Genomic DNA, 27727 nt, shown 5'->3' with positions numbered 1-27727 from the left:
AGCCAGACTTGCATCATTTCCCCTGACTACCTTTTCCTTCTTCAAAACTCATTTTTAAATACTTGTAGACTTACAGATGCCTCCTTTCCCCCCGAATACTTCTTAATGTGTACCCTTAAGAAAAATATTTCTTTATATAACCACAAAACAATTAGCAAAAATCAAGAAATTAACAATGATACAGGACAATCTTTTAACCACAGACCTCATTCAAATGTTGCCAACTGTCTCACTAAGGTCCCTTGTAACAAAAGAAGATACTTTTTTCTGGTTCAGGATCCAATCCAGGATGCTACATTGCATTTACGTATGTCTCTTTAGTCTCCTTCAGTCTGCAACAATCTCTTAGTCTTTATCTTCAGTGACCTTGATATTTTTGAATAATATAGACCACTTATTTTGCAGAATGTCCCTCAATCTGGGCATGTCTAACATTTCTTCCTGATTAGATTGGCAGGAGCACCACAGACTGATATCGTGTTATTCTCTGTGCATCATATCAGGAAGCACATGATGTTTATTCCTCTCCTGGTGACATTAACTTAACCACTTAGTGAAGATGGTATCTGTAGCTTCTTCCATTGTAAAGTCTTTATTTTTTCCTTTGCGAGATATGTAAATACCATTAAACTTTCACCTACTATATCAAGCCTCCATTGATTATTATGATGTTGCCAAAATGTGATTTCCAAATTCCATCACTCTTTCTATACCTATTAGTTGCACTCTATAGTGAGAAAGAACTTTCCCTTCTCTCCCATTTATTTATTCACAGAATCCTTAATTTATTCTATGGGCTAAAAATTCCCTCCCTCTTCTTAAAAAAGGCCAGTAGAAAGTAAATGATTTCTAATAGCACACCAGTTTTCATTTTATTTTTCAATTAAAGCATGTCTAACTTTCAACAATTTTGGGTGCAAACTAAGAATAGATTAAACAAAAAGATATCACAAGATGCCCTTCACAGTTCTCTCTGCAGAAGCAAATACTGTAATTCATCATAATGTAAATACATGTAAAAGCTACTCTAATACTAGTCTAGGAAAATCATGTGAAAATTGAAAAACTAGATACTGCAAACCTTATAAAGATTCTAATAGAATTCAGTGGCTAGAATCTGTTGCAACTGTTATCTAGGCAAGTCCAATTTGTTTCTTGGGGAAAGTCAAACTTCTAGCATCTTAGCCTGAGCGATCATTCTCCCATAAATGGATTAAGATACTAAAATATAAAAAGTGATTTGTCAAAGATTATAAAACTAACTTATTTCAAGGCAACGGTCAGATTTATATCTGAATTTAGGTCTCCTGTGTCATGGCCCTGTGCTCTATACATCTCCCCAAGAGTAATCTAAAACCAAGTACAGTTGCTGTATTTCACACCAGTGCCAACAAGCAAGACCTAAAAATGAGAATCAAAAAATTATACAAGCATCAGTAAAGGCACTTATTCAATACTTACAGTTGTTTTGGAACCAATGTACCGTAAGAGGACCAAAGAGTTATATCACACATCAGACAGCCTTGAATAATTAATTTCCCTTTCCATGGATAGATGAGAACTGTAAGAAATGAGGGTAAGAAAGAAACTGATTATTTTATTTATGAACAAAACATTTACTTAAAGAAACAGCTAAAAGAACCAATTAAATAATTTCTTACCATCTTCTTTGAGTTCAAGTCTAGGGGGAAAAAAAAGAAACATATTTTATAAGAGCAAAGGAAAGAAATCCAGTAAAACAAAGTATGTACATAATTACTTACATGCTTTTATGATTATGAGCTGGTGCTGCCATTTTTTTAGGTTCCCTGTACTGAAAAGCTACAATCACATAAGGACAGATCTGTCTGGGTCGCTCAATAACAGTGCTGCCTGAAAGTTCATAGAGGTAATACTGAAAGAAGCAAAATAAGTATTATCAGGGTAATACTACAGAATTCCACGTGCATCAAGTTTATTTCAACCCTACCCAACCCCAAAATTTAACTCATTAGATTTAGAAATGATTTATTCCCAGGTGACTATACCTGATTCAGTTCAAAGGTGCGAAAATGACTTGTCTTGTGAGAAACCTTGTTAGTATTTACAGCCACGTGGCAATCATAGCCAGAAGATGGGCTGGTATAGTTAGTTGTATAATTCTCAGACACAAACTTGACTCTTCCCTAGAATGAAAATATTAAGACTAATCAAATGTTTTCAAATAGCAATAATCTTACTCTAGGATTTATTTAAAAGTAGCCTAATAAAGAACATATACACGTTTGCTGTCAAGGTCCCGCCTCTTCATCAACAGGACCACCAAAGGCAATACTAAGAAGACAAATGATATAAATGGTACTTCAGTGAGCAATCAAAACCTGTATCCTCTCCCCATTAAACAGCTTATGATGTTGGGCAGGGCTGGCTTCTAAGCAGTAAAGTAAGGAAGACTGAGAGCACATAGGCAAAAACTAAACAGCAGTATCCACCAGACAGGGTGGGATATGGGGGCACGAAACCAATGGCGAGGCACAATCTGACATAAACAAAAAATGTTTGTTACCTGAGCTGACAGGCACGTTGTCTGCGGCAGAACTACAGCACTTATCACAGAGCAGGAGAGGGAAGAGTAAGGGAGGGAAGCAGTGACTATGAGCCAATGCAATGCTACTTTCCCTCCAGTTCTTGGGGACAAGTTTTGGAATATGAAGAGTTCACACTCTTAAAAAAATCAGTAGTGTTAGGTTTATAACCAAAGAACTTAAGATAGTAGGAAAGCTAAAACAAAAGCAAAAACAAAACAAGACCACAGAATATGTCCTCAAAAAGCCCCCCAACCTCTAAAATTAGAGTTTTCCTACTATTTGAGTGAAAATTCTAATTGCGTGATTCATTTATACTGGACTATTTAAGGGCATTTAAACATTTCTGAGATCATCAGTTGCAGGTGCCCCATGAAACTGTGAACAAGGTCTCGATGTTTTAGGGGTTAAAAAAATATATAAAGGTTTCTCATTTTGACAATTTAAATCAATGAACGTTGCTTTCTAAATTCATCTCTTATAACTGAAATCACACTGCTTTATAAGCAGCTACTTGTTTTCTGTTATTTACTATTTAAAAAGTGGCATTGTGGGACAGGGTGAGAGGAAAGCTTTTCACTGAATACCTGTTGTATTATTTTGAAGCTTTTTTTAAAAAAACATATTCATAGATCATCTATAAAATGAATTTAAAAAAAGCTTTGTCCGTAAAGGAAAGCAAAAAGCAGTTATTTTTTCTGACTTTAGATAGCTGTCTTTGGCAAGGACTATGTGTAGCAAATGATCTGCAAAGAACATTATCACAGACTGATAATCTTTCATTTTTAAAAGAAAAATTACATAGAAGCACATTTAGTCTTTACCTTAATTAGATTAAAAATTACAACATAACCAGACTTCCCATGATACCAAGGTCTTGCATGAAGATAGTCTGAGTATTTGGAAATGTATACACCTATAAAAGTATAAAAATAGATTAATTTACACTTTAAAAAGATTATTTACACATGGGTTACCTTTAACTGAACAAGACAACACAAAAGACAAATAAATGCTAACATTAAAAAACTATTTTGAAACTGCTTACCTTTTAAAAACTATTTGAGATATTCTAAAGGTATGGAAACATTAGAGCTGAGATACAATACATCTGTTCGACAACCAATTTTCTATTTGGGTATGGTAAGTGAAAAGGGATAAGAGTATCACATTTTTGGAAAAGTCTTCGTGAGTCTTTTTTTTCTCCATGCAATCATTCAGTGAAAAGGCCTATAGTAATCTGATTCTCAAGTTATTTTTTGCAAAACATCTCAGTAAGTACTCATATTTAAGAATGTGTGCTGAGGTCTACTACACTGCAGCTGTGTGCCAGGCAGCAGTGCCACAAAGGGAAATACAACGAGGTCCTGCCTTCAAGCAGCTTATTCTGCTGGGCTGTGAATTCCAGGGAGGCGGGGGTTATATTTGTTTTGTTCACCACTGTAGCCACATCACAGCCCACTGCAGCTTAATAGAGAAGTGAGTCTCAAGAGGGGAGAGACTCCTTTAAGTTACGACAGGAGAAGAGGATCCCCACACGGCAGCAGCAGTGAGAATAAGGAGGAAAGGACACATTTCAGAGATATTCCTGAAGTATCTCTTTTGAAATATAAAAGACAATGGTGAGGACATGGATATAGCAGACAGAGCAATAAACTTGTGGCCAGAAGATTGGGTTCCAGTTCCAGGTTTTTCACTTACTGCTAATAATAACCGTGTGACTGAGGAGTATGTCACTTAAGCGGGCAGGGTGGGCATGAGTATAGATACATAAATCACAGGGTTCTCAGGAAGATTTAAAAAGATCCATAAACTTTTAAAACTATAATACACTACAGTAATATAAAGGATTACTTTCATATACAGAACTATCCATTTCTATTTGAGCCCAAAACTATAGAACACGCACAGGCAGTAGTGCTATTTTATTATTACCCCCAGTACATGTGATGAAGAAGATTGTGTATTTATAGGAGCAATCCAGCCTCTATCTACTCCACCACCCTACTGAAGCCAGCCTCTCAAACATCAACAATAAACTCATGCGATTGCAGTAAAGCACAAAAATGGCCTTAATTTTTAGAGATGTAAGCTGAGGTGTTTGCTTGTAATTCACTTTCACAATTTTCAGAAAAAAAAATTTTTTTAAACAAATGAAGAGAATAATGCAAAACATTATCTGTTAAATGTAGGTGATAGGTATATTATACTATGCTCTCTACTTTTTCTATGTTAGCATTTTTCATAATGAAAAGAAGCGGGGGTTAAAAAGAGTAGGGGAGAAGGAAAAATAGGTTTTAGGTAAACTGTTATTGGGGTTATGAACTTATCCCCTTTCATGCCCTTTAGAAGAGCTGAATATAAGTTTAAAAAAACATTTGTTTTACACAGAGTTACCATATGAGCCAGCAATTCCACTCCTAGGTATAAACCCAACAGAAATGAAAAAACATGCCCACATAAAGACCTGTACAAGAATGTACATAGTAGCATTTTTTATAATAGCCAAAAAGTAGAAACAATCAAATGTCCATCAAGTGCTGAATGGATAAAGAAAATGTGGTACAGTGGAATATTATTCAGTCAAAAAAGGAATGAAGTACATGCTACAACATGGATGAATCTCAAAAACACTAAGCTAAGTAAAAAAGTTAGTCACAAAAGGTCATATACGATTCCATCTACATGGAATGTCTGGAATAGGCCAATCCATAGGGGCAAAAAGTAGAGTACTGGTTGCTTAGGCTGGTGGGAGTGGGGAGTGACTGATGAAAAAGGTCTAAAATTGATTGTGCTGATGGCTGCATATTCATTTTAGTGAATATGCTAAAAAAAATTGTATACTTTCAACAGGTGAAATGAATGGTATGTGAATGTTATCTCAATAAAGTTGTTATTTAAAAGAAATGGTCAGCAGGAATGTAGCCATGAAGCCCAGTAATCCTTCTCAGTGCTAATCTCCAACTTCTGTAGCATCTGACACTGCTAACACCCCTCCTTACAGCCTTCTGTTCTCTGTGAAACTCCACCTCCTGATTCTTCATCCCCTGGACTGCTCTCAACTCCCTCTTCCTAGTCTTGCCCCATGGCCCCATCCCTTGCTCCCATAACCACCTGAAAGTTCTGCTCTTGCCATCTTTGCTGCCCCATGTAACAATGTTTTTGGCTTCAACTAACACCCACCCGCTGCCACCTTGAACCCCAACCTCCAGTTCTAATCCCTTTTCCAACTATTTTTACCACCAGCAGGACAGCTTTCAGAAACACTTATGACCACCTCATTATTTCTCAAATTTAGCTCACTGAAGTAGTAGTGTTCATTTAGGTGTAAGCTCCAAGCTAAGCACTTGACACAGTCTCATGTAATCCTCACAGCAAATCTAGATGATAGTTTTATCTATTTTACAGATGAGGAAAGTGAAGCTTAAAGAAATTAGTGCTAATCCGCATTCTTGACAATAAGATTACCTTTCTCGTTTAACTCAACAGCTTCGCTACAATTTCCTCTCCTCCGTGTCTCTCCTCTACTGACAATATCAATGCAGTGTAAGTTACCTTATATCTGATTCTTTCCTTTCTGTTACTCCTCACATTCCACAGTTGCCAAGGTGCGTCAGTTCCATCTATTATGTGTTCCTAACTGCCATTATGATAATTCCGAAGAAATCCTCATTAGCCCCAGATGACTGCACTAAACTCTTGGCACTGAAAGATACCTTCAGTACCTTTTCTAGTCCAACCATCCTTTTAAAAAAGATAACTCCTATTAGAAAACCTTAAGTCTTAGATTCAAAGCTCATTTATATGTTTAAAGGTCTGCTTCCAAAGATTACTATTTATCATCAATGAAACTAGCATTTAACATAGGTATCTTACGTAACTAACTAAACCCCACTTCACCTTGTAAAAGAGATTCCTTTTCCTTACAGACGTACCTTTCCCTGGGTCACCCAGAGTGGTGATAGCACTGCTGCCAACACAGAGTCCACGCTGACATACCAACTTTGCCTTAAACAAAAGATCGTACTTTGCTTATCATATCGTTCTTGGGAGGGTCAATGAAATAACTCTATAATCTATATACAAACTTTCAATACAGAATCTGTACATTGTATGCATTCATGGCACAAAGTAAGCTTATGTAAGGCAATTGTGTTTTAGTTAATATTAACAGTTCAAACTTTTTCGTGAAATTTTATTATTCCTGTTAACAAAAATGTCACCAGCAAAACCAAATTAAACAAGCTCACAGATAAGTCCTCTCTTGAAGATTTCTTTTTCAATTACAGCTTGGGAATCAGTAAATTTGAAAATGTCTTATCCGCAAATGTTTTTTTTTTTTTTTGGGTATGAATCCATAACATATCTTATTTGGAAGTTAAATAAACTCTCTAGTATTACTATATAATCCATAAGTTATATGGTAATGTTAATTATTCTTTAGCAAATCTATCCCTGTTCTTTAAAAATCATGACCTCAACCGAAATACTACCTTTGAATTACTTTAAGTTGGATTATAGATCTCTAGCATTGCTGAACTGTATCTCGAAGCCACACACATCTCTGGAGACATACCTGCACACAGCAGTTTCCTTCTCCACAATTTAGGTACAACCAATAATATGGATGTTCAATTTTCAAAATAAGGCATGAAAGAATTCCAAGTAACTAGAATGCTGAACGTGTTCATCTTGTCCCCAAAATCATGTAATTTAAACTTGAAAAACCTCCACAAGAAATAGAAAATATCTATCTAAACAATGATCGAGAATAGAAAATATCCATTCACTCCATTAAAAGTCATTATTAATACTTAAGAAATCTGTATTAATCAAAATCTCACCACGAGCTTACAAATGTATTCAAGATAAAACTAAAGAAAACCTATGGAAAGTTGTAGAAATCCAATCTCTTTCATGACAAGCTTTCACTGTCATTTACATTGCCACCAAACTAACAAAAAAGACTGATGAACTGGTAATCTTACAAACTTTATAGACCTAAAATACCAATATTTAACTTTAATGATATAATTAATTTTGTACATTAACATCACAAAATTACTTTTCTAAGATCGAATTCCCTTACCTGATTTTCAGTTTCAAACAGAAGAAATCCGTAAGTTTCTTGAAGTTCTTCGTGAGTATAGTTACTTGCTTTTTTTTCTTGGTAAAAAGTTTTGTACTGTATAAGGAGAGATTAATCAAATGTTATAAACATGTTATTTTGCCTTGAAAATTAATTTTTAAAAATGCATCATCTGAATTCCTCCTGCTAAAAGACTAATGAAATTTATTATTTTTCTATTCCGTAGAATATATTATAATTACCTTTCAAGTGACTATTTCCAAGGATCTTTTATTTCAGCTGAAATGTGATAGCTAAAAAGAACTAGGCTTATATATCAAAAATAATGGGTCTATTTCTTTAAAACTAAAATAAAACGAACACACAGACACAGTGTGTACCAAGCACCTCACCTCATTTAAGAAAATGTCATTTTTCACCAAAGTCACTTGACTGTACTGAAAACCATGCTCAGATGCAGAGTCCAAGTAAGAAGTATGGAGAATTGAAACTGCCCTCTGGAAGAGAGAGTCTGAACTCAAGGACACTGTCTCAAAAACTGTAAAACACAAACAAAAATAATGCAACTGTTTAAGATAACCAAAGGATGGGGAAAAGTGGCACACTAAATATCACTGAATACTGACAGAGGAAATATATCATCTATGATAATAGGAAATAATCATCTATTTCCTTCCTGTATAATTAAGACATTTACAATGTGTTTTGGCTACCATATCTGGACTATCTTAAAAGATCTCACATGTGAAAATAACCTAAATGGATTATAACTGAGGGTGAATTACTTTTAATGCAAGAATAAATCCCTTTTGGTTTAAAGCTGGGTGCTGTAACCATACTGGGTAAAAGCAGATGCAACTGTAGTGTCAAGTTGGTGGTCAGCAACTGCTTAGACCAATGCTTCTCATTCTTAAATTTTTTTAAACCTAAGCCACATTTTGATAAACTTACCCTTCCTGTCTTCTCACCAAATCCCCAAGGAAGTCTGTTAGGTTCCTTGGAAGGAGCCTACTACTGCACACTCAGCAAACACATTAGAAATCATATTTCTTTGGGGCTTCCTCACCAGCCTGTACATGTCTATTAAAATTTACTTCTTATGGGCTGTATTATAAAATCATCATTTTACAAAAATAAAACTTTATTACTTTTTTTGAAAGTGCTTTTTTCAAACCATACCCACGTGTTATCCCAAAGATGTTGGTATACCCCTCCCATGAGAGGCATGTTTCCTAATTGAGAACTACTGACTCAATCCAGTAATTCTCTTGATTGAGCCCTTGTGTCTTTTGATTTTACCAGTCCTCACTTAGCAAGAACTGAGCCTAATGGGTTCTCATAACATTTAACTATTTGATTTGTTTACTCCTTTCTATTTATATCCTCTCTATTCTCTTTAACAAGGTTGGGGGGAGGATACACACTGATTATTTGTAAATAATAGAATAATTTATGTAAGACTGGAAGTTTGGGCCTTACAGTATAAATAAGTACATTAATATGGCTTCCTACTTATACCAGGACTCTGCCAATTACACTAAAGTTCAAAAGTTAAAGAAAACATAAGCTTTTTAATTAAAATTAATTTATGAACAACAGATTAAAAAACCCTAGACTATTAGAGAAATCAAAACAAACATTTCAGTAAAATTAATTTGGACTAAACTGTCCTAATGCTTCAATTCCCAAGGTAATTTAAAAATGATTTTGATAACAATACTTCATAGTATCAAAAATAAAAGATTATAAATAGCAAGGAAAGAAAGAAAAGAGGATGAAACACTTAATATTCTGAAGTTGGCACATCTGATCTATATCGATTGTATCTTACTTTTATTTTTCCTCAGTTTCACCTTCTCTCTTTCAATATCAGTATACCAGTGCTGTGAAAAATATGGATATGCTAAAGAGATTCAAATAGCAAAACACCAGTGATAACAATTAAAAAATTATGGCTTTCTTTAGCTACTTCCTCAAAACAAACTGGGAAGCCTATGCACTTGCAAACTCCTTTTACAAATAATCTGTAGAGCTAGCTCAAATGCAAATCAGGATTCCTTTAAAAATTATAATTTTGGAAACCTAGTATTTAATTTTTTTAAAAGGCAATATAATATTTAAAGAATCTAATTATACTATGAGGCTCAATATTTGTGAAAGATGTTGCTTACAAGTGAAAGAAATAAAAGTTGTCATAGCTTTGGAAATGACCAATCTACGATTATCAACTTCCCTAAATTCTGCAAGATGTTAATAGATTTTAAGTTTCAGAAGTACTGAATACTACATATATCCCCAATTTTGAGCATCAACGCACAATAATAAACTGAAAACTGTGAGAAATAATGCAATTTAAAAAACCCTATCTAATACAATGTGGGGAGTACTGCTCCCAATAAAGCTAGGACTAATGGTAATGATTTAAAATAAACAAGGAGGAACAAGTAAGAAATGACTTATTTTGTACTTTTATACTGTAACTTCTAAAACTATTTATTTATGGTTAAAAATGCTTCCTTTTTATGTCAGCACTCTCCAAATAGCCATATGTTAGAAAAGTAATAATTTTACAGTTGGCAGAAGGAAAAGCATATCAAAAGAGAAGTTAGTGGAAAACCACAATAAACCCTGAATCTTTCATGACTTCATAATAAATGACCTCAATTATACTCTCAAGAAAGCACAAGTTTCCTGCTCTATAATTAAGGAGATAATGAGAATGTTATTGATAAATCATTTGACATTGTCTCTTTCCATACAATGCGCTTTCATTTAACCACCTAAAACAAATGTACAAAACGAGGAGCATTAAATAAATGGATAGTTTCATTTTTTGCTGAGCAATGCACATGCTCTAGTTAAACATTCAAGATGATCAGAATATTAAGAGAAAGAAGAGGGGGCTATTCCACAAAGAAATCTAAAGCAACATCTAAGAAGGTAACTTGAAAAGTACCTGTCTGTAAAGCATAAAGAGTATCCCTTACGGTTTAAGTGACCAACAGAGAGCACATGGAAAAAACTGAAGTTCAATCAAAATGGCTCTGAAAACTGAGTTAATATTCTTTCCTGTAGCACCTGGCTTTGGGCACGTTTCTCTGCCATTTGTGGATAGGATCTTAAAAGTTAGGTCAAGCTTGGGTTTCCCTGGTGGCACAGTGGTTGAGAGTCCGCCTGCCGATGCAGGGGACACGGGTTCGTGCCCCGGTCCGGGAAGATCCCACATGCCGCGGAGCGGCTGGGCCCGTGAGCCATGGCCGCTGAGCCTGCACATCCGGAGCCTGTGCTCCGCAACGGGAGAGGCCACAACAGCGAGAGGCCTGCGTACCACAAAAAAAAAAAAAAAAAAGTTAGGTCAAGCTTGACACAACAAGTTGGATTCTGCTCAAAGCGCCCTGCATCTATCTCCCCCATCTCAAAATCCATGACAGGGATACTGAGTGTCTGATTTCGGGACACTTTTTTCTCTCTTTATAACTTCTAATAAGAGAGATAAAAAAATTATAAACCAGTTTCTGATGCTATACCACAGGTATCTATTTTCCATTCTATAAGCATCTGGTCTGAAAGCAAATAATGAGATGAACAAACGTCAACAACTTAGGGGGTCACAGTAATCTAACAGAATCTAGCCACTTCTACATCTCCCCCAGACTTACATGACCACAACTCCTGTTTGTGAATTAAGCAATAGCACTTATCAAAGACAGAAACACTAAGAACCCAACAATATGTGCCATTAAAGGCCCTTATTAGTAGAATGCAACCTACACCTTTTAATACTCTCCATGCCTATATACTTTATCTCCTCTAAGTAGGTCATTTGACAGTTGCTGAAGGAACAGCCCATTCTTTAATCACCTAATCCTAAAATGTACTACCCTTACCTTTAAGATATCAAAGGACTGCCAGTTTAAGATATATACAACTTTTTTAGAACACAATTTGGCAGAAAGTAACAAAAACTTAAATGGGCATGGCATACCAAATAACCATTCCATTTCTGGGAATCTATTCCTCAGAAATATTAGCATAAGTGCAGGCGTTGTATGTACAAGGGTGTTCCATGCACCAACACCTATAACAGCAAAAACACTGGAGACAACCTAAATTGCCATCAATAGGGAAACACCTTGCAATTACTAAATAAAAACAAAGTAAATCTGTATATACTGACGTACAAAGATATCTATTGTATACTACTGAGTGAATAATATGTATTATATGTCATTTTGGTAAAGAAAACCATAAAAAATTATGTGTTTGGAAGTATACAGAAAAAGATGTAGAAAGATGGGAAATCCAACCGTTAACAGTATATACACCAATGGTGATTGGAGAGTGGACAAAAAGGAGAACTTATACTTTTACCTTATATATATCACTACAATTTAGATTTTTCTTACATAAGCATGTATTACTTCTACTATTTGAAATATCTCAATTTAAAATCAAGTAAAATAAATCATAATTTCAAAGAAATACAAATACAGGAGTGTGACAATTTCTCTTGAACACACACACCTTTTCTGATGCAATTTGCAAACTTAATCACCTATCAATTTTGGACTAATAATTATAAGAAATCTGTAGCTACTGGAAGTTATAATTTTTTAAAAAGTCCTTTCATTTTACACAATCTAAATTGAAATCTAAAAAACTGTACTGTGCAACTTTGGATTCATTAGTAATAGCTTATAGCATTTAGTTTAATACCCACTCTTCTCTGATATGAACCTTGTCTTGGTCTTCTCTAACAGGGAATGTAGCTGGGAGGGTGGTCTTAATTCATTTTCACCAAGTATACCCCCAGAATTCTTGATATAGTCCTGTTCTCTGCTAATGTCATAAATGCTAAAATGAAAAAAGAAAAAATTAAATCATAAAGTGAATAGTTCTATTTCAGGCATATCTACTATATAAATAAATGTTTACTGAGCATCTAGTTTGCATTAGGTACAATTTTGTAATGTTTCCCTTCTTTGTCAAGTTTCCAGAGCTAAAGGCTAAATTTGCTGTATAAGAAGTAGTAACACACATAAATTGAAGTGGTTTTCCCCCAATTATTTAATTTCTAAAGAAAATTTTCTTCACAGAGATAAACAGGAATCAATTTTGCCTCATTGAAAAAAAACTTTCAAAATGCACAGATTATAGAACCACACCCACGTTCTACTGGTTGGAAATAATAAAATCAAATAGAACACAAATAAAACCTCTCCCCACCCCTAAATAAGTAATATTTGATTCACCCTTCATTAAACAAAACTATTAGTGATGACTATTATGTATCTAGTACTATGTTATACCCTGGATTTTATCAAGACAAACGAGAAAAAGTCTCTATAATGAAAGTGTCCGGGTGGCCTGGAGATCTTAGAATGTGCTCACAAAATACTCCTAGAGTGAGTGTGTGACCTTTGGAAAGCAAGGGCTGTATCTCCTGGTGACAGTGGTCTCAAAGAGGAAAGCAGAGCTGGAAGTAAAGACCCTCCCAAACCAGATTACACTTGCAACTTAGAAAAGGAGTAGCAACAAAGGCACCATATTTTTAAAAACAATCCTCAGCTTCAGGAGCAGAGGAGGGAACCCTTAAGCCTGAAAACTGCTCTGTTGCATCCCTACACTGGGCTCAAACACATCTTCAGAGCTAGAATAAGATGAAGGCAGGGAGAGTGCATCTTTTCCTTTGTCCTTGGTGAGAAAGCTTTCCCAGAATTCTCTCTGCAGGCACCCCATTCTCACCTCATTGGCCAGAACTGAGTCACACGTTTATTCCTAAAACAATCACTAACCAAAGAGAGTGGAATTACCATAATGAGCTTAGAGTAACTAATAGTCACACAGCCCCCCACTCTCACCCGCCCAAACTGCTCCTGAAGCATGGGATCACCCCAAAAGCTAGACAAAATTGTGGTTTGGGGGAAGGGAAGAAAAAGGGAGGTGATTACTGGGAAGGCAGTCAACAACATTATCACACTAAGGTCTCAACAAGTTAGTGGTAGGTCTGCACTAGAATCCTGGTCTCCTGAATCCCAATTTAATTCTCCCCTCTTGACATAATGAATGATATAATCAATATTGCTACTTTTTCTAAAGAATCTTAAATATATTCACACAGTTCTACCTCAAATCCTTTTTGAAAAAAGGTGTACTATTATAAACCTATACATGCTATTTTTTGTAAAGTATACTGAATTTCTCAAATAATGAACTGCTTGCAGTTCCTCATGTGTATCGTGTTTCCACCTCTGCATTTGCTATTTCTATTGCCCTGAAAATGTTTACACTAGTGCCCTTTTTTGGCTTATCATTTGAATACTTACTTAGATTTCAGGTATCAGTACCTCTCTGAAACCTTTCCTGACATATCCCATCTCAATGACACTGGCTGTTGGTATCACTGGGTACCCACTGTATCATGTTCCAGATTCTCCCACATATTTATAGTACTGATTTCGTTATAGATTTTTCTCCCTACCACTGGATTAGATGAAAAACTTTCTTGACTGGACCTTTATTTTCTAAATACTTTCTCACTCTTTTTGTCTAATTGTTGTGGCTATTCTATTTTTTAGGAGAGTTCTTCAGCTTTATTATCTAATCCTTTCCTGCTTCCTGAATAATTTCTCTCCCTTTTTAAAAAATAGAATCTCTTCTTTTACGTAAGTTGTATTTTCTCTTTTCTTTTTAAAGATACCACAGTTTACAGATACTTCTATTTCTATTCCACCCATATTCCTGCCCTGAGAAGTACTTGGTACCTCTAAATCCTGAGCCTTTTCCAGATTCTGTGGAGGGAATTGGCTTGCTCTTGTTGGCTTACCTCTCTTCAGCCTTCAGCATTCTCTAATCCACTATATCATTTAGTAATTGACCACCTTCTTTTGTAGTTTCCCAAATACTGATTTCATTTATCTTCTCCTTTCTCACTCTCTTGATCTTTGTGGATTTATATCTGTACTCTTTTACTATAATCTTAGTGGAATTTCCAGAGGAGTGTACAACTGGAGGTGTCACAGACATAACTGAAGTGTCTACTTAATGTAAGTCTTAATTTCTTCAATCAAAAAATGTGCAATATACCACCTACCATGGTAGCTACTATCACCATTATTTTTATTTTAACTTTTATAATTATGAAGACCTCATTTTATTTACTTATGTATTTATCACAGAAGTAATTACATATCAAATCTTCAACAAATATTAATTTTAAAAGAATTAATTTTTAGTGTGTATTAACGCAATAACCATTTACTCAAATACATGAAAAGAACAGTCAAAGTAGATCTTCAATGATTTCTTTCAGAGTATTTATCATGGTTTATAATTACATAATCATAATTATTTCACTAATGTCTATTTACCTAATAAACCAAGCCTTATGAGGACAGGAATCATGTCTGTTTTGTCTACTTGTGATTACCCAGCATCAGCCCAATGCCTGGCACGCAGTGAATGTTCAGTAAATATGTATTTGATAATTAAATGAAAGAATAATACTTATGCAATTTAATCTGTTCCAAAACTCAGAAAAAGAGCTTCCCAATTTTTTTTATAAAGCAGTCAAATGCTAACACCAAAATCTGACAAAGAAAATACTAAGAAAGGAAACTATAGATCTATCTCATGAATATTGATACTAAAATCCTAAAATATATGTATTGGCAAAGAGAATCCATCAGGACACTAATATAATAACAGAAGTCAATTAAGGTACATTTTAGGAATGTATGAATTGGTTCAATAAATAGGAAATCCATAAATTTAACTAACCACATTAACAGGTCAAAGTTATCATGAGGGGCTGCTGGAACATGGGATGAGGTAGGAGAGCCACATGTCAGACTGTCCAAAGGAAGTTACTATATACTTCTTTCCAAACAGATGACTTAGATAAGTTTTTGTTGCTGCACAGTATTTTTTCATTTATGTAGTATTATTTTGGCCATACTTAATCTACAAAACAAATTGATGCTCCCAAATAAAAGAAAGCTGTTCATTTAATGTAACACAGAAAAAATCCTACCATAAGTTGTTTAGGGGAAAGAAAAGCTGATAACAAAGGAGAAGTATGTATATATATATACACAAAGTCTTAAGAACATATACTATGATTTAAACAATGGTCATCATCTGTATAATGCTTATCAATACCTGATGTTTTTCTTGTTTATTTGATTATGCTCCCACCACTAGATTATTAGCTTCATGAATACAGGAATTTATCCTTTTCCATGCTGTACCCCAGTGCCCAGAACAGTGCCTGGTACACAGTAAGGTTTCAATACACATTCAGGTATTGAATGAATCAATCCATATTCCAAATCACTTCACTTCTCTACTTAAACCCTTAGCGGCTTCTCGTTGCCCCCCAGAATACAACACACACTCCCTGCCATGGCCCTGTGAAATCTGACCCCTGCTTGCTTCCTCCACCTCACCTGATCCTCCCTCCTCTGGCTTACTACTACGGTCCAGCTACCCTGGTCTTTCCATTCAAGCTCTTTGCTCTTTTCAGGCCTTTGCACTTGCTGTTATTTCTGACTGAAACGCTCGCTCTCCTGTTTTGCCCTTGGCTTATCTCCCTCTCTTCTTTTAGTGAAATCTCAAGTTATTCCCTCAGATAAACCTCCTCTGATCACCCCACCTAAAGTAGGTATTTTCTTTAAATCACTCATTACAACATACAGCTATTTTGTCAATTTACTTTTGGGTGTGTGTGTGTCCATCTTTCCCAGCAGAATGTAAGGTCCATAGAGGCAAATACTCTTTGTCTTGCTCACAAAGCCCTTCAGTACCCAGCAGAGCTCCTAGTACCACAGTACTCAACGCTCTACCAAGTTATCTTTGGGTAGGTCAAGTACAGGTAATTCCTGTTTCATTCTTTTTACAGCTTTATGTATTATCTGAAATTTTACGTAAGCATAAATATAATCTGGGGAAGTAAAGCTATTTTCATTTTGGAAAAAAAGATCTTCCATGGCCCTATGTAGTAGCAAGTTAGTTTTTAAAATGAACACAAAGTAAATGAATGGAAATAACATTTCCCATAAGCCAAAACAGTAAGAGACCCATAAGATAAAGCTTCTCTATTAAAAAATACTACAGAATGAGAAATGTATGATTTTTATAACAATTTTTAAGTTCTTAAAAATTTTTAAACTTTAAATTTTTAAAATTTCTTAAATTAAAAAAAGTCTACCACGTACAAAAGTTTAAATGTTTTCTAATGTCAAGATAATCACCCACAGAAAGAATAAAAACCAAGATACCCTTGCTATTATTTGAAGTGCAAAAGTCCATTTGGAATCACTGCTTTACAATTCAAAAGACTTCCTAAAATACTGTACACACACAGAAGTCTACACACACAGAAGAGTTGTAAAGAGTGATGCCATCTCTCTGGCAGTTCGGCAAGGGTTTCTCCACTCCACCCTCGCAGAATCCCATGAGTCAGGAGGCAAAGGCGCTCCGTAAACCCTTATGTACATAAAACCGTTTGTTCACCACCTACCTCGGCGGCCCCACCAAAGCTTCACTCCCTAAAGCCCCCTGAAGGTGGGACACCCAGTCCGTCCCTTCTCCCAGTCTCCTCGTCACCCAGTTCTCTGGCAGGCAGCTCAGCGGCCAGGTGGGAGGCCCCAGACGCAGGTGTCTCCAGGAGCCCCTGGCTGGGTGGGGGTTAGAGCCGGTCCCTCCTCCTCACCTCATGGTGTGTGGCGGAGGGGGCTGTCCCTCTGCCCAGCTGGCCCCTCCGGCCCCCTCCCGCCAGCGAAAGCCAGTGTGGCGGGGGCGGCGCGGGTTGTGCCTTTAAAAGTCAACGAGGGCGGGTGGCGAACCGCGAGCCGCGCACACGCGCACAGCCAGGTAGCCTGGCTGTGCGCCGGGTCGGGGAGCCGCAGTCTGGTCCGAGGGCTGGACAAGCAGAGTGTCCTCAGTTCCCTGTTTCTGACGTCTCCCAGTACTCCTAGGTGGACAGTTTTATTGTTATTTTACAACGATCGCTCCAAGCTTCAATTCCCTCGAAGGTCTTGCCTGCAGGTTATTCAGTAACCATTCTGGATTGCAAATCCTAGACCTAAACCGAAATCCACGTCTTTTCACCACAGTGACCCCAAGTTATTCTAACTCACCGCTGCTATAAAGCTTTCCCATTATTGTCTAGTAAATTCGCTGATTATAGTTTCATGGGGCTTTGCTGTGTAATTTACAAAAATAAAAGGTCTACTGAATATGGTTTTGGATACTCCATATATGCCCAGGAGATGCTGATACCAGCACCCAGGGTTGGGATGGGGTGCTTGTCCCTCCCACTAAGCCACACAGCCTTAACAAAACTCATGAAAAATAAAGTTGGAGTGTGTGTGTGCGTATGTGCGTGTGTGCGTGTGTGCGTGTGGTGTTTGGCCTGATCTAAGGACGTCTTTCCTTTTGGCTTATGTTTTAACCAAGTAATCTAAGACATCCATACGCATTTCCTGGACCGTATCTGCACTTGCTAGCGGAAAACTAATCAGGAGCTCCTAGAGAATCATTGCCGCTATGGTATTGTACAAATAGAAAACATACAGGAAAACCTTAACTCACAAAGGAAATTACTTAAATTCATAAAGAATCACGTAGATTAATTACTATTTAAAATAGCAAAATCACTTTGCATATTTAACATATGCAATGGGAGAGCAACTGCCTTCTTTTTAAAAACTTTAAAAAATTATTTCCATTGCTGGGGGAAAATTGGCTGCGGGTGGTAGTGGTGTGATGAATTGGGAGATTGGGATTGACATGTATACACTAATATGTATAAAATGGATAACTAATAAGAACCTGCTGTATAAAAATATAAAGAAAATTCAAAAGTAAAAAAAAAATTATTTCCATTGCTAAAAATCCCTTTGTACTATGATTTTTTCATTTAACTGTGGCTTACTTTTAGACTTAATATTCAATTTTTGAAGATTGTTTTAACATTTTCAAAATCCATTTCTACTATAAAAAAGATTTCTATATATCAGACAGATGCTTATAATCTTATATCATATTTTGTTTTCTTTCTTGCTATGCTGTGTAAAAAGTCAACAGATTCTTTGGAGAACATACTTTCCATATTCAACATTATGCACTTTTTATTAGAATCACTTCGAAGTTTATATGGTGCCATTTTCAGACATCTGTATAAAGGAACCGGCCTTTGTTCTGGCTCATCAAACCACGTTTACTAATTTGTGCTTCAGCATCAAACTATCAGCCTGCAATGAAATGGCTGCATTAAACACATTACTGTATTTATACACTACAAAGATACTGTTAAGTAGTTTTGTCCTTCTTACAAGAAAATCCTAAGACTAAATTTCTATCAGGGTCAATTACATTTTAAGATCTGCTTTAGATTATTTTGATTATCACATATAACAAAAGGGAAAGTGACATCTAATCCATACCATAACAATGATTTTTTTTTAATCACCACCACCCCTAGATATATCCCATCACAAATGCCCTGGGCAGAGAATAGGCCTATTTACTAAAGGTGGCTCATAGAGAAGTGGAGGATAACCACAGGGTGAAGCAGGTGCTTCAACTGGTCAAAACAGGCCTCAGGAGTTGGGGTCTTGAATATTTAATGAGGGAGCAGGTGTACCCAAAGGTTCTAAACAGGGTCTATTTCACCGTACCAAGGAGGGCAGAGTCTTTACCATAGAATATTACCAAGGGATTTAGTTATCCAATTAAGTGTTACTAAATTCTTAAGAAAAAACAGAAAGTATGCCCCAGACACTTCTTAGAAAATTCATAAATAAAAAGAGGCCAAATTTAAAAACAAAAGGCCAACTGAGTTAAACAATAAAAACCAAAAGCTAGTTCTTTTTTTAAAAAAAAAAAGATTTTTTTTAATGTGGACCATTTCTTTAAAAAAAACTTTACTGAATTTGTTACAATATTGCTTCTGTTTTATGGTTTTTGTCCCCCCACCCCCGCCAGCCATGAGGCATGTGAGATCTTAGCTCCCCCACCAGGGATTGAACCCACACCCCCTGCATTGGAAGGTAAAGCCCTAACCACTGGACCACCAGGGAAGTCCCCAAACTGGTTCTTTTGGAATAAGTAACCTTTAGCAAATATAATCAATAAAGAGAAAAAATTAAATATCAACAAAAGAAGGCTAACCACAAATACAGGGAAAAATTTCAAAAATAATAAATTATCACACACTATACCAATAAATTTGAAAATTATAAAAATATAATTTACTAACACTGGTCTAAGTGGAAGAAACATCTGAATAAACCAATTATGATGAAAAAACTGAAAGAGTAGTCACAGTCCTACTCCTCTCAAAAGACCAGTTCCAGAGTTTTATTGTCAAGGTTCACTTTTCACTTATCAGATTATCAAAAATCCATGAGTTTGGCAATGCAGTCTGTTGGGGAAACTGTGGGAAACAAAGGAAAAGAAAAGCAAAAGACCAGGAGAAAATATTTACTATGAAGGTTATAAAAGATTTATTTATACATTAAGACAAACAGATCAATAGAACATAAAAATGGAAATTCACAGTTTAGGAGTTATGAATAAGTCAATAAACACATTTCAAAACACCTCCAATTTACAGACTTAAAAAAGCCAAATAAACCCAAGCAAGATAAATATAGATACAGTGAAACAGCAGAAAGCTAAAAACAAAGGGAAAAATATTAAAGCAGCCAGAGACAAGGAACTGAAAGACTGACAGGTGACTTTTCAATAGCAATAATGGAAACCAAAAGACAGAGGAATGAGATCTTCAAATTGCTACAAGAAAATAACTGCCAACCTAAACTGCTATATTTAGCAAAAACATCTTCCTTAAGTGATGATGAAACAAAGACATTTTCAGGTAAACACAAACTAAGAAAGTTCATCTATTCTAAAGGATAGACTTTAAGCAGAAGGAAAATGGCCCTAGGTGGATGGTCTAAAAGATAAAACAATCAATGAATAATAGAGAAAGTAGCAAAAATGTGGGAAATATAAAAAAGGACTGACTGCAAGACACAATAACAATTCTAAACAGGTCTCCTTCTGTCTTATAAGAATATTAAAAAAAAATTAAACTACATAATAATAACATGTTAAGTCATGAGGGGCTGAATAAAATTAAACTACTAAGGTTCTTGTATTATCTAAGAGGAAGGTAAAGATATTGGTTATTTTATTTTTATTATTAAAAAAATTTTTTTTTTTGCGGTACACGGGCCTCTCACCACCGCGGCCTCTACTGTTGCCCTCTACGCGCAGGCCCAGCGGCCATGGCCCACGGGCCCAGCCGCTCTGCGGCACGTGGGATCCTCCCGGACAGGCGCACGAACCCGCGTCCCCTGCATCAGCAGGCGGACCCCCAACCCCTGCGCCACCAGGGAAGCCCTACTGGTTATTTTTAGATTTTGAAAAGTCAAGGATGCATGATATTTCTAGGATAACTATAAAAAGAGAAAAAAGTATAAAACTTCTGAAATAATATATGGGGAAAATGAAATGATATAAGATATTAAATAGCTATTTTAAAAAAAATAACAAAAAAGGAGAAAAAAGAAATATAAAACAGCCAGGACAAATAGAAAGCAAAAATAAGAGCAACTGCAGCAAATGTAAATAGGCTATATATCCCAGCTAAAAATGTTTGAAAATTGCATTAAAATTCCAACTGATGCTCTTTAAAATGAGCATATCTAAAGCATACACATGCATACAAATCTATAGCTATCTCAAAAATAGTTTAATAAATGAAAAAACAAAAAATAAACACAAAAAGAAATATATGATAAGACTTCCCTGGTAGCTCAGTGCTTAAGAATCTACCTGCCAATGCAGGGGATACAGGTTCAAGCCTTGGTCTGGGAAGATCCCACATGCTGCGGAGCAACTAAGCCCATGTGCCACAACTACTGAGTCTGCAAGCCAAACTACTGAGCCCACATGCCACAACTACTGAAGCCTGAGAGCCTAGAGCCTGTGCTCCGCAACAAGAGAAGCCACCGCAATGAGAAGCCTGCACACCACAACGAAGAGTAGTCCCATCTCACCGCAACTAGAAACAGCCCGCACACAGCAATAAAGACCCAACGCAGCTGAGTATAAAATATAAACAAATAAATTAATAAAAAAAGAATTAAAAAATAAAAACAAATACATGATAGAGATAATCACAAAGCTAAAAAAGGATTCACTGAAAAGACTAATAAGATAGATGATAAACTACAGGCAAGATGAATTAATAGAAAAGGAGGAGGGGAGTTGGGAACAGAAGTATGCAGTATCAGAAATGAAAAAAGGAGACATAATTACACATTCTTCACACATTAAAAATAGGAAGAGGGCACTTTTAACAACCCTGTACCAATAAATATTACAAATTTAGACAAAATGGACAGAGTCCTAGAAAAAATCTAATTTACCAAAACTGACATAATTTTCTTTAAGAATCTAAGTAATCCTGCTACTATTAAAAAAATTAAATCACTAGTCAAGAATCTGCCACCACCAAAACTTCAAACCCAAGTGGATTCAATGGTAATTTCTACCACAACTGGTTATCCATATGTGAATAAAGTTAAAATTACAGCTATACTCCAAACTACCCACAAATAACAATTCTAAATATACAGACATGAAATAAAAATGTTTAAAATTAAGAATTACTAGCATCACAAGGAGAAAAAGAATTTGCAACCTACTTAACTACCAAAAGATTAGTACCTAGAGTATGTAAAGAAGTCCCAAAGTTCAACAACTCAATAAAAAACAGAAAAATGGACAAAGGATATGAACAGTTAGTACAAAAAAAGAGGGGGGAAAGACCTTTAAGCATATATAAAGATGCTCAAACGGTCCAAGAAAATGTAAATTCAAATAAACTGATACCACTTTTCACTGATCACACTATCAAAACCTATAAATTTATAAGCATATTCCGTGAGGCGAGGTTTTAGGAAAAATAGTCACTTAGGTATACTGCAGGTAAGAGTGCAAAATCCAAGGAAAAGCAATTTGGCAATATTTACCAAAATTTCAAAAGCATTTACATATTGACCCAACAATCAGTTTTGGAAATTAACTGTATAGAAATCTCACATACAAAATGACAACTCTACAAAGTTACTCCATGCACCACTGTTTTGTTTTTTTTAATAGCAAAAGATTAGAAAAATATCAAATACTCTATCTACTACAGATTAGGTAAAACTGGTACAGCCACAAAGTAGAAAACTGCTTTTCCTACTCTATAGAATGAGTACGCTTCGTCTATACTTATTTGTGAAGACTTCTAGAATATACTGAGAAGTGGAGGAAAATAAGGAGCATAATAGCAGAAATTAGAGTAAGAAGGAGGAATATAAAAAAATACACTGGGGGAATGAGCTGGACAAGTACAGGGAAGAAAGACTAAAACATGCCTTTACATGTTTTTAAATTGTTTAAATAAATGATCCTAGTAACTTTTTTAGCAACAGGAAGAGTTCATCAACTAGTATATATAACATATTTCATTTTAATTCGTAGATATTAGTAAGAAAAAACAAGCAGCCTGTAGAAAACAGACCCTGAGTTTCTTTTAAGTAATCAGAGAAATGCAGTTTAAAACCACAGTAATATATCATTTCACTTCTACCAGACCAGCAAAGATTTTAAAAGTTGGACAATGCCATACGTAGAGAGAATGGAGAGCAAAGGGAGGTTTCATTCACAACTGGTGGAGTATAAATCAGAATTACCATCTGGGAAAAGTTAGATATTATCTAATGAAATTGAACATGCAAATATCCTCCCAATGGATCTAGCATTTCCACTACAAATACGCCCGATCAACAGTACTGTGTATATGCACTTGGAGATAACTGAGAACATTTATGGCTCCGCTAATTATAATAGCCCAAATGTTGGAAATAACCAATATGTTCATAAAGAATAAAATGGATAAACATATAATATATTCTTAGAGTAGATTATTATACTTCAACAAAAACGAATGAATCACAGGAGTGGTTCCCAAAGTGGTGATGATAATGTAAGTGAGTTTTTGGTATTATATATTGAAATGTGCCATCATTTGGGAAATCTACATAATTCAGTGAACTAGTATCTTCCTCATGACCAATGCATGGGTGAAAGATCCCTTTAAAGTGCAAGCTACCAGACAAACATGTCACAAAGAAAGAAAACTACAGGCCAATATCACTGATGAACATAGATGCAAAAATCCTCAACAAAATACTAGCAAACAGAATCCAACAGCACATTAAAAGGATCATACACCATGATCAACTGGGGTTTATCCCAAGAATGCAAGGATTCTTCAATATACAAAAAGCAATCAATGTGATACACCATATTAACAAATTGAAGGAGAAAAAGCATATGACCATCTCAATAGATGCAGAAAAAGCTTCTGAAAAAATTCAACACACATTTATGATAAAAACCCTCCAGAAAGTAGGCACAGAGAGAACTTACCTCAACATAATAACGGCCATATATGACAAACCCACAGACAGCATCGTTCTCAATGGTGAAAAACTGAAACCATTTCCTCTAAGATCAGTAACAAAACAAGGTTGCCCACTCTCACCACTATTATTCAACACAGTTTTGGAAGTCTTAGCCACAGCAATCAGAGAAGAAGAAGAAATAAAAGGAATCCAAACCAGAAAAGTAGAAGCAAAGCTGTCACTGTCTGCTGATGACATAATACTACAGAGAATCCTAAATACTTTACCAGAAAACTACTAGAGCTAATCAGTGAATTTGGTAATGTAGCAGGATACAAAATTTATGCACAGAAATCTCTTGCATTCCTATAAACTAATGATAAAAAATCTGAAAGAGAAATTAAGGAAACACTCACATTTACCACTGCAACAAAAAGAATAAAATACCTAGGAATAACCCTACCTAAGGACACAAAAGACCTGTATGCAGAAAACTATAAGACACTGATGAAAGAAATTAAAGATGATACCAACAGATGGAGAGATATACCATGTTCTTGGATTGGGAGAATCAACATTGTGAAAGTGACTCTACTACCCAAAGCAATCTACAGATTCAATGCAATCCCTATCAAACTACCAATGGCATTCTTCACAGAACTAGAACAAAAAATTTCACAATTTGTATGGAAACACAAAAGACCCCGAAGAGCCAAAGCAATCTTGAGAAAGAAAAACGGAGCTCAAGGAATCAGGCTCCGTGACTTCAGACTATACTACAAAGCTACAGTAATCAAGACAGTATGGTACTGGCACAAAAACAGAAATATAGATCAATGGAACAGGACAGAAAACCCAGAGATAAACCCACACACATATGGTCACCTTATTTTTGATAAAGGAGGCAAGAATATACAATGGAGAAAAGACAGCCTCTTCAATAAGTGGTGCTGGGAAAAACTGGACAGCTACATGTAAAAGAAGGAAATTAGAACACTCCCTAACACCATAAACAAAAATAAACTCAAAATGGATTAAAGACCTAAATGTAAGGTCATACACTATAAAACTCTTAGAGGAAAACATAGGCAGAACACTCTATGACATACATCACAGCAAGATCCTTTTTGACCCACCTCCTAGAGTAATGGAAATAAAAACAAAAATAAACAAATGGGACCTGATGAAACTTAAAAGCTTTTACACAGCAAAGGAAAACACAAACAAGATGAAAAGACAACCCTCAGAATGGGAGAAAATATTTGCAAATGAAGCAACTGACAAAGGATTAATCTCCAAAATTTACAAGCAGCTCAGTATCAAAAAAACAAACAACCCAATCCAAAAGTGGACAGAAGACCTAAATAGACATTTCTCCAAAGAAGATATACAGATTGCCAACAAACACATGTAAGGATGCTCAACATCATTAATCATTAGAGAAATACAAATCAAAACTACAGTAAGGTATCACCTCACACCAGTCAGAATGGCCATCATCAAAGAATCTACAAACAATAAATGCTGGAGAGGGTGTGGAGAAAAGGGAAGCCTCTTGCACTGTTGGTGGGAATGTAAATTGATACAGCCACTATGGAGAACAGTATGGAGGTTCCTTAAAAAGCTAAAAATAAAACTACCATACGACCCAGCAATCCCACTACTGGGCATATACCTGAGAAAACCATAATTCAAAAAGAGTCATGTACCACAATGTTCACTGCAGCTCTGTTTACAATAGCCAGGACATGGAAGCAACCTAAGTGTCCACTGACAGATGAATGGATAAAGAAGTGGCACATATATACAATGGAATATTACTCAGCCATAGAAGGAAACAAAACTGAGTTATTTGTAGTGAGGTGGATGGACCTAGAGTCTGTCATACAGAGTGAAGTAAGTCAGAAAGAGAAAAACAAATACTGTACAATAACACATATATATGGAGTTTTTTTTAAAAAAGTTCTGAAGAACCTAGGGGCAAGACAGGAATAAAGATGCAGACGTAGAGAATGGACTTGAGAACACGGGGAGGGGGAAGGGTAAGCTGGGATGAAGTGAGAGAGTGGCATGGACTTATATATACTACCAAATGTAACATAGATAGCTAGTGGGAAGCAGCTGCATAGCACAGGGAGATCAGCTCGGTGCTTTGTGACCACCTAGAGGGGTGAGATAGGGAGTGTGGGAGGGAGATGCAAGAGGGAGGAGATATGGGGGTATATGTATATGTATAGCTGGTTCACTCTGTTATAAAGAAGAAACTAACACACCATTATAAAGCAATTATACTCCAATAAAGATGTTAAAAAAAATGCAAGCTAGACCAATAGGTTTTAATATTGCATAGTTTGAGAAGTTCATTGATTCCAAACTCTATATTTCAGCTAACCGTTAAGAAACTATTAGGTTTTGATGAGTATTAAAGAAAAAGATAACTATTTAAAAGAATATTAAAATATTCCTCCCTCTTCTAAACATACAGCTTAGTGAGGCCGGATTTTTTCATATACTTCAACTAAAACAGTATATTGCAACTAACTGAATGCAGAAGCAAACATGAGACTCCAGTCATTAAATATATTTGTGAAAACGTAAAACAAAAACACTCTTGCCACTAACTTATTTTGGGTGTTGGAACATAGTTATTTTTCATTAAAAATGTTGTTTAAGATGTAGTAGGTTTACTATTATTAGTAGTAGTATTTTTTAGAGGTATACAAATCTATAAGCAATACACCATATGCTTAATGGTATATGTAAATATACCAACATCTACGTTTAAAATTGGTTGGTTTTAATATCTAATATGATATAATCCACATAAGCAAAGGATCTTTGTGGTCCTCAATACTTCCTAGAACTGTGAAGGAGTCCTCAAGTTTCTGAATTGAGCTATAGGTACATGCTTCAACAGGGATGGATCTCAGAAACATAACGTTTAACGAAAGTAATTCACAGAGTACACAATATGATTCTACTTAAAGTTCAAAAACAGGTGAAAGTAAACAATATGTTGGTTAAGGATACATATATGGTTGATAAAACTGTAAAGAAAAGCAAAGGGATAATTAACACAAAATTCAGGATGACCATGGTGATGGGGGCAGAGAATCCTTTGTTTCTGGAGAAAGGCACACACCAAAGGCTTCTAAGGTACTTGTGATGGTCTATTAAGCAGAGTACACAGATACAGTTTTTTGTTTTTGTTTTATATTTTGTTTTTTGTTTTTGTTTTTATTCATAGCCTATAATATTAAATATATCCAAACCCCTTTCCCCTTCTAATGCTTTTTCAGGGGAACACCGTGGGCCCTTGGATCACCAACGTTACTGCAATAACACCGTATGCTTGCACAGCACTTAACGTCTGGAATATATTTTCAAAAACCTTACTGTTCTAATTTTACCTTACAGGGAGAATAAAGGGTAAAAGAGGTGTATTTAAATATATGGATTTCAAATAGACAAGTGGTGATTAAGAGAAACTTGAGGATTTTCAAAGGATCTTCCCCCCAATTTTGAGGTTAATGTGCCACGTTCTCCCACACATGCTGCTTGGTGCCACCTTCAGACAAACTGCTGGGTTGAATGGACCAACC

General features: G+C 35.7%; 2 protein-coding genes across 2 annotated transcripts in view; both read right to left on the bottom strand.

Moving 5' to 3' along the window:
- The window catches only part of TASOR2 (transcription activation suppressor family member 2), a 39010-nt gene extending 36857 nt beyond the window's left edge, over positions 1 to 2153 (bottom strand). The window contains exons 1-4 of the mRNA XM_082647489.1: positions 2028 to 2153; positions 1764 to 1894; positions 1662 to 1681; positions 1462 to 1561 (exon numbers count right to left, since the gene is read on the bottom strand). Of these exons, the coding sequence (XP_082503615.1) occupies positions 1462 to 1561; positions 1662 to 1681; positions 1764 to 1795 (152 nt within the window). The 5' untranslated portion in view covers positions 1796 to 1894; positions 2028 to 2153. The remainder of the gene's footprint in view (positions 1 to 1461; positions 1562 to 1661; positions 1682 to 1763; positions 1895 to 2027) is intronic.
- Positions 2154 to 3292: 1139 nt separating this feature from the next.
- Positions 3293 to 12518, bottom strand: LOC309819335 (protein TASOR-like; the record flags this gene model as incomplete). The annotated part of the gene is made up of 6 exons (XM_082649436.1): positions 3293 to 3310; positions 3389 to 3480; positions 6500 to 6572; positions 7654 to 7749; positions 8046 to 8191; positions 12374 to 12518. Coding segments are annotated over 6 exons (570 nt in total), but the record flags the coding sequence as incomplete, so codon positions are not given.
- Between the last annotated feature and the right edge of the window lie 15209 nt (positions 12519 to 27727).

This window comes from Grampus griseus (assembly GCF_964374135.1).
Source record: "Grampus griseus genome assembly, chromosome: 2".
Classification (NCBI taxonomy): domain Eukaryota; kingdom Metazoa; phylum Chordata; class Mammalia; order Artiodactyla; family Delphinidae; genus Grampus; species Grampus griseus.
This window is presented reverse-complemented; position numbering and strand designations above follow the sequence as displayed.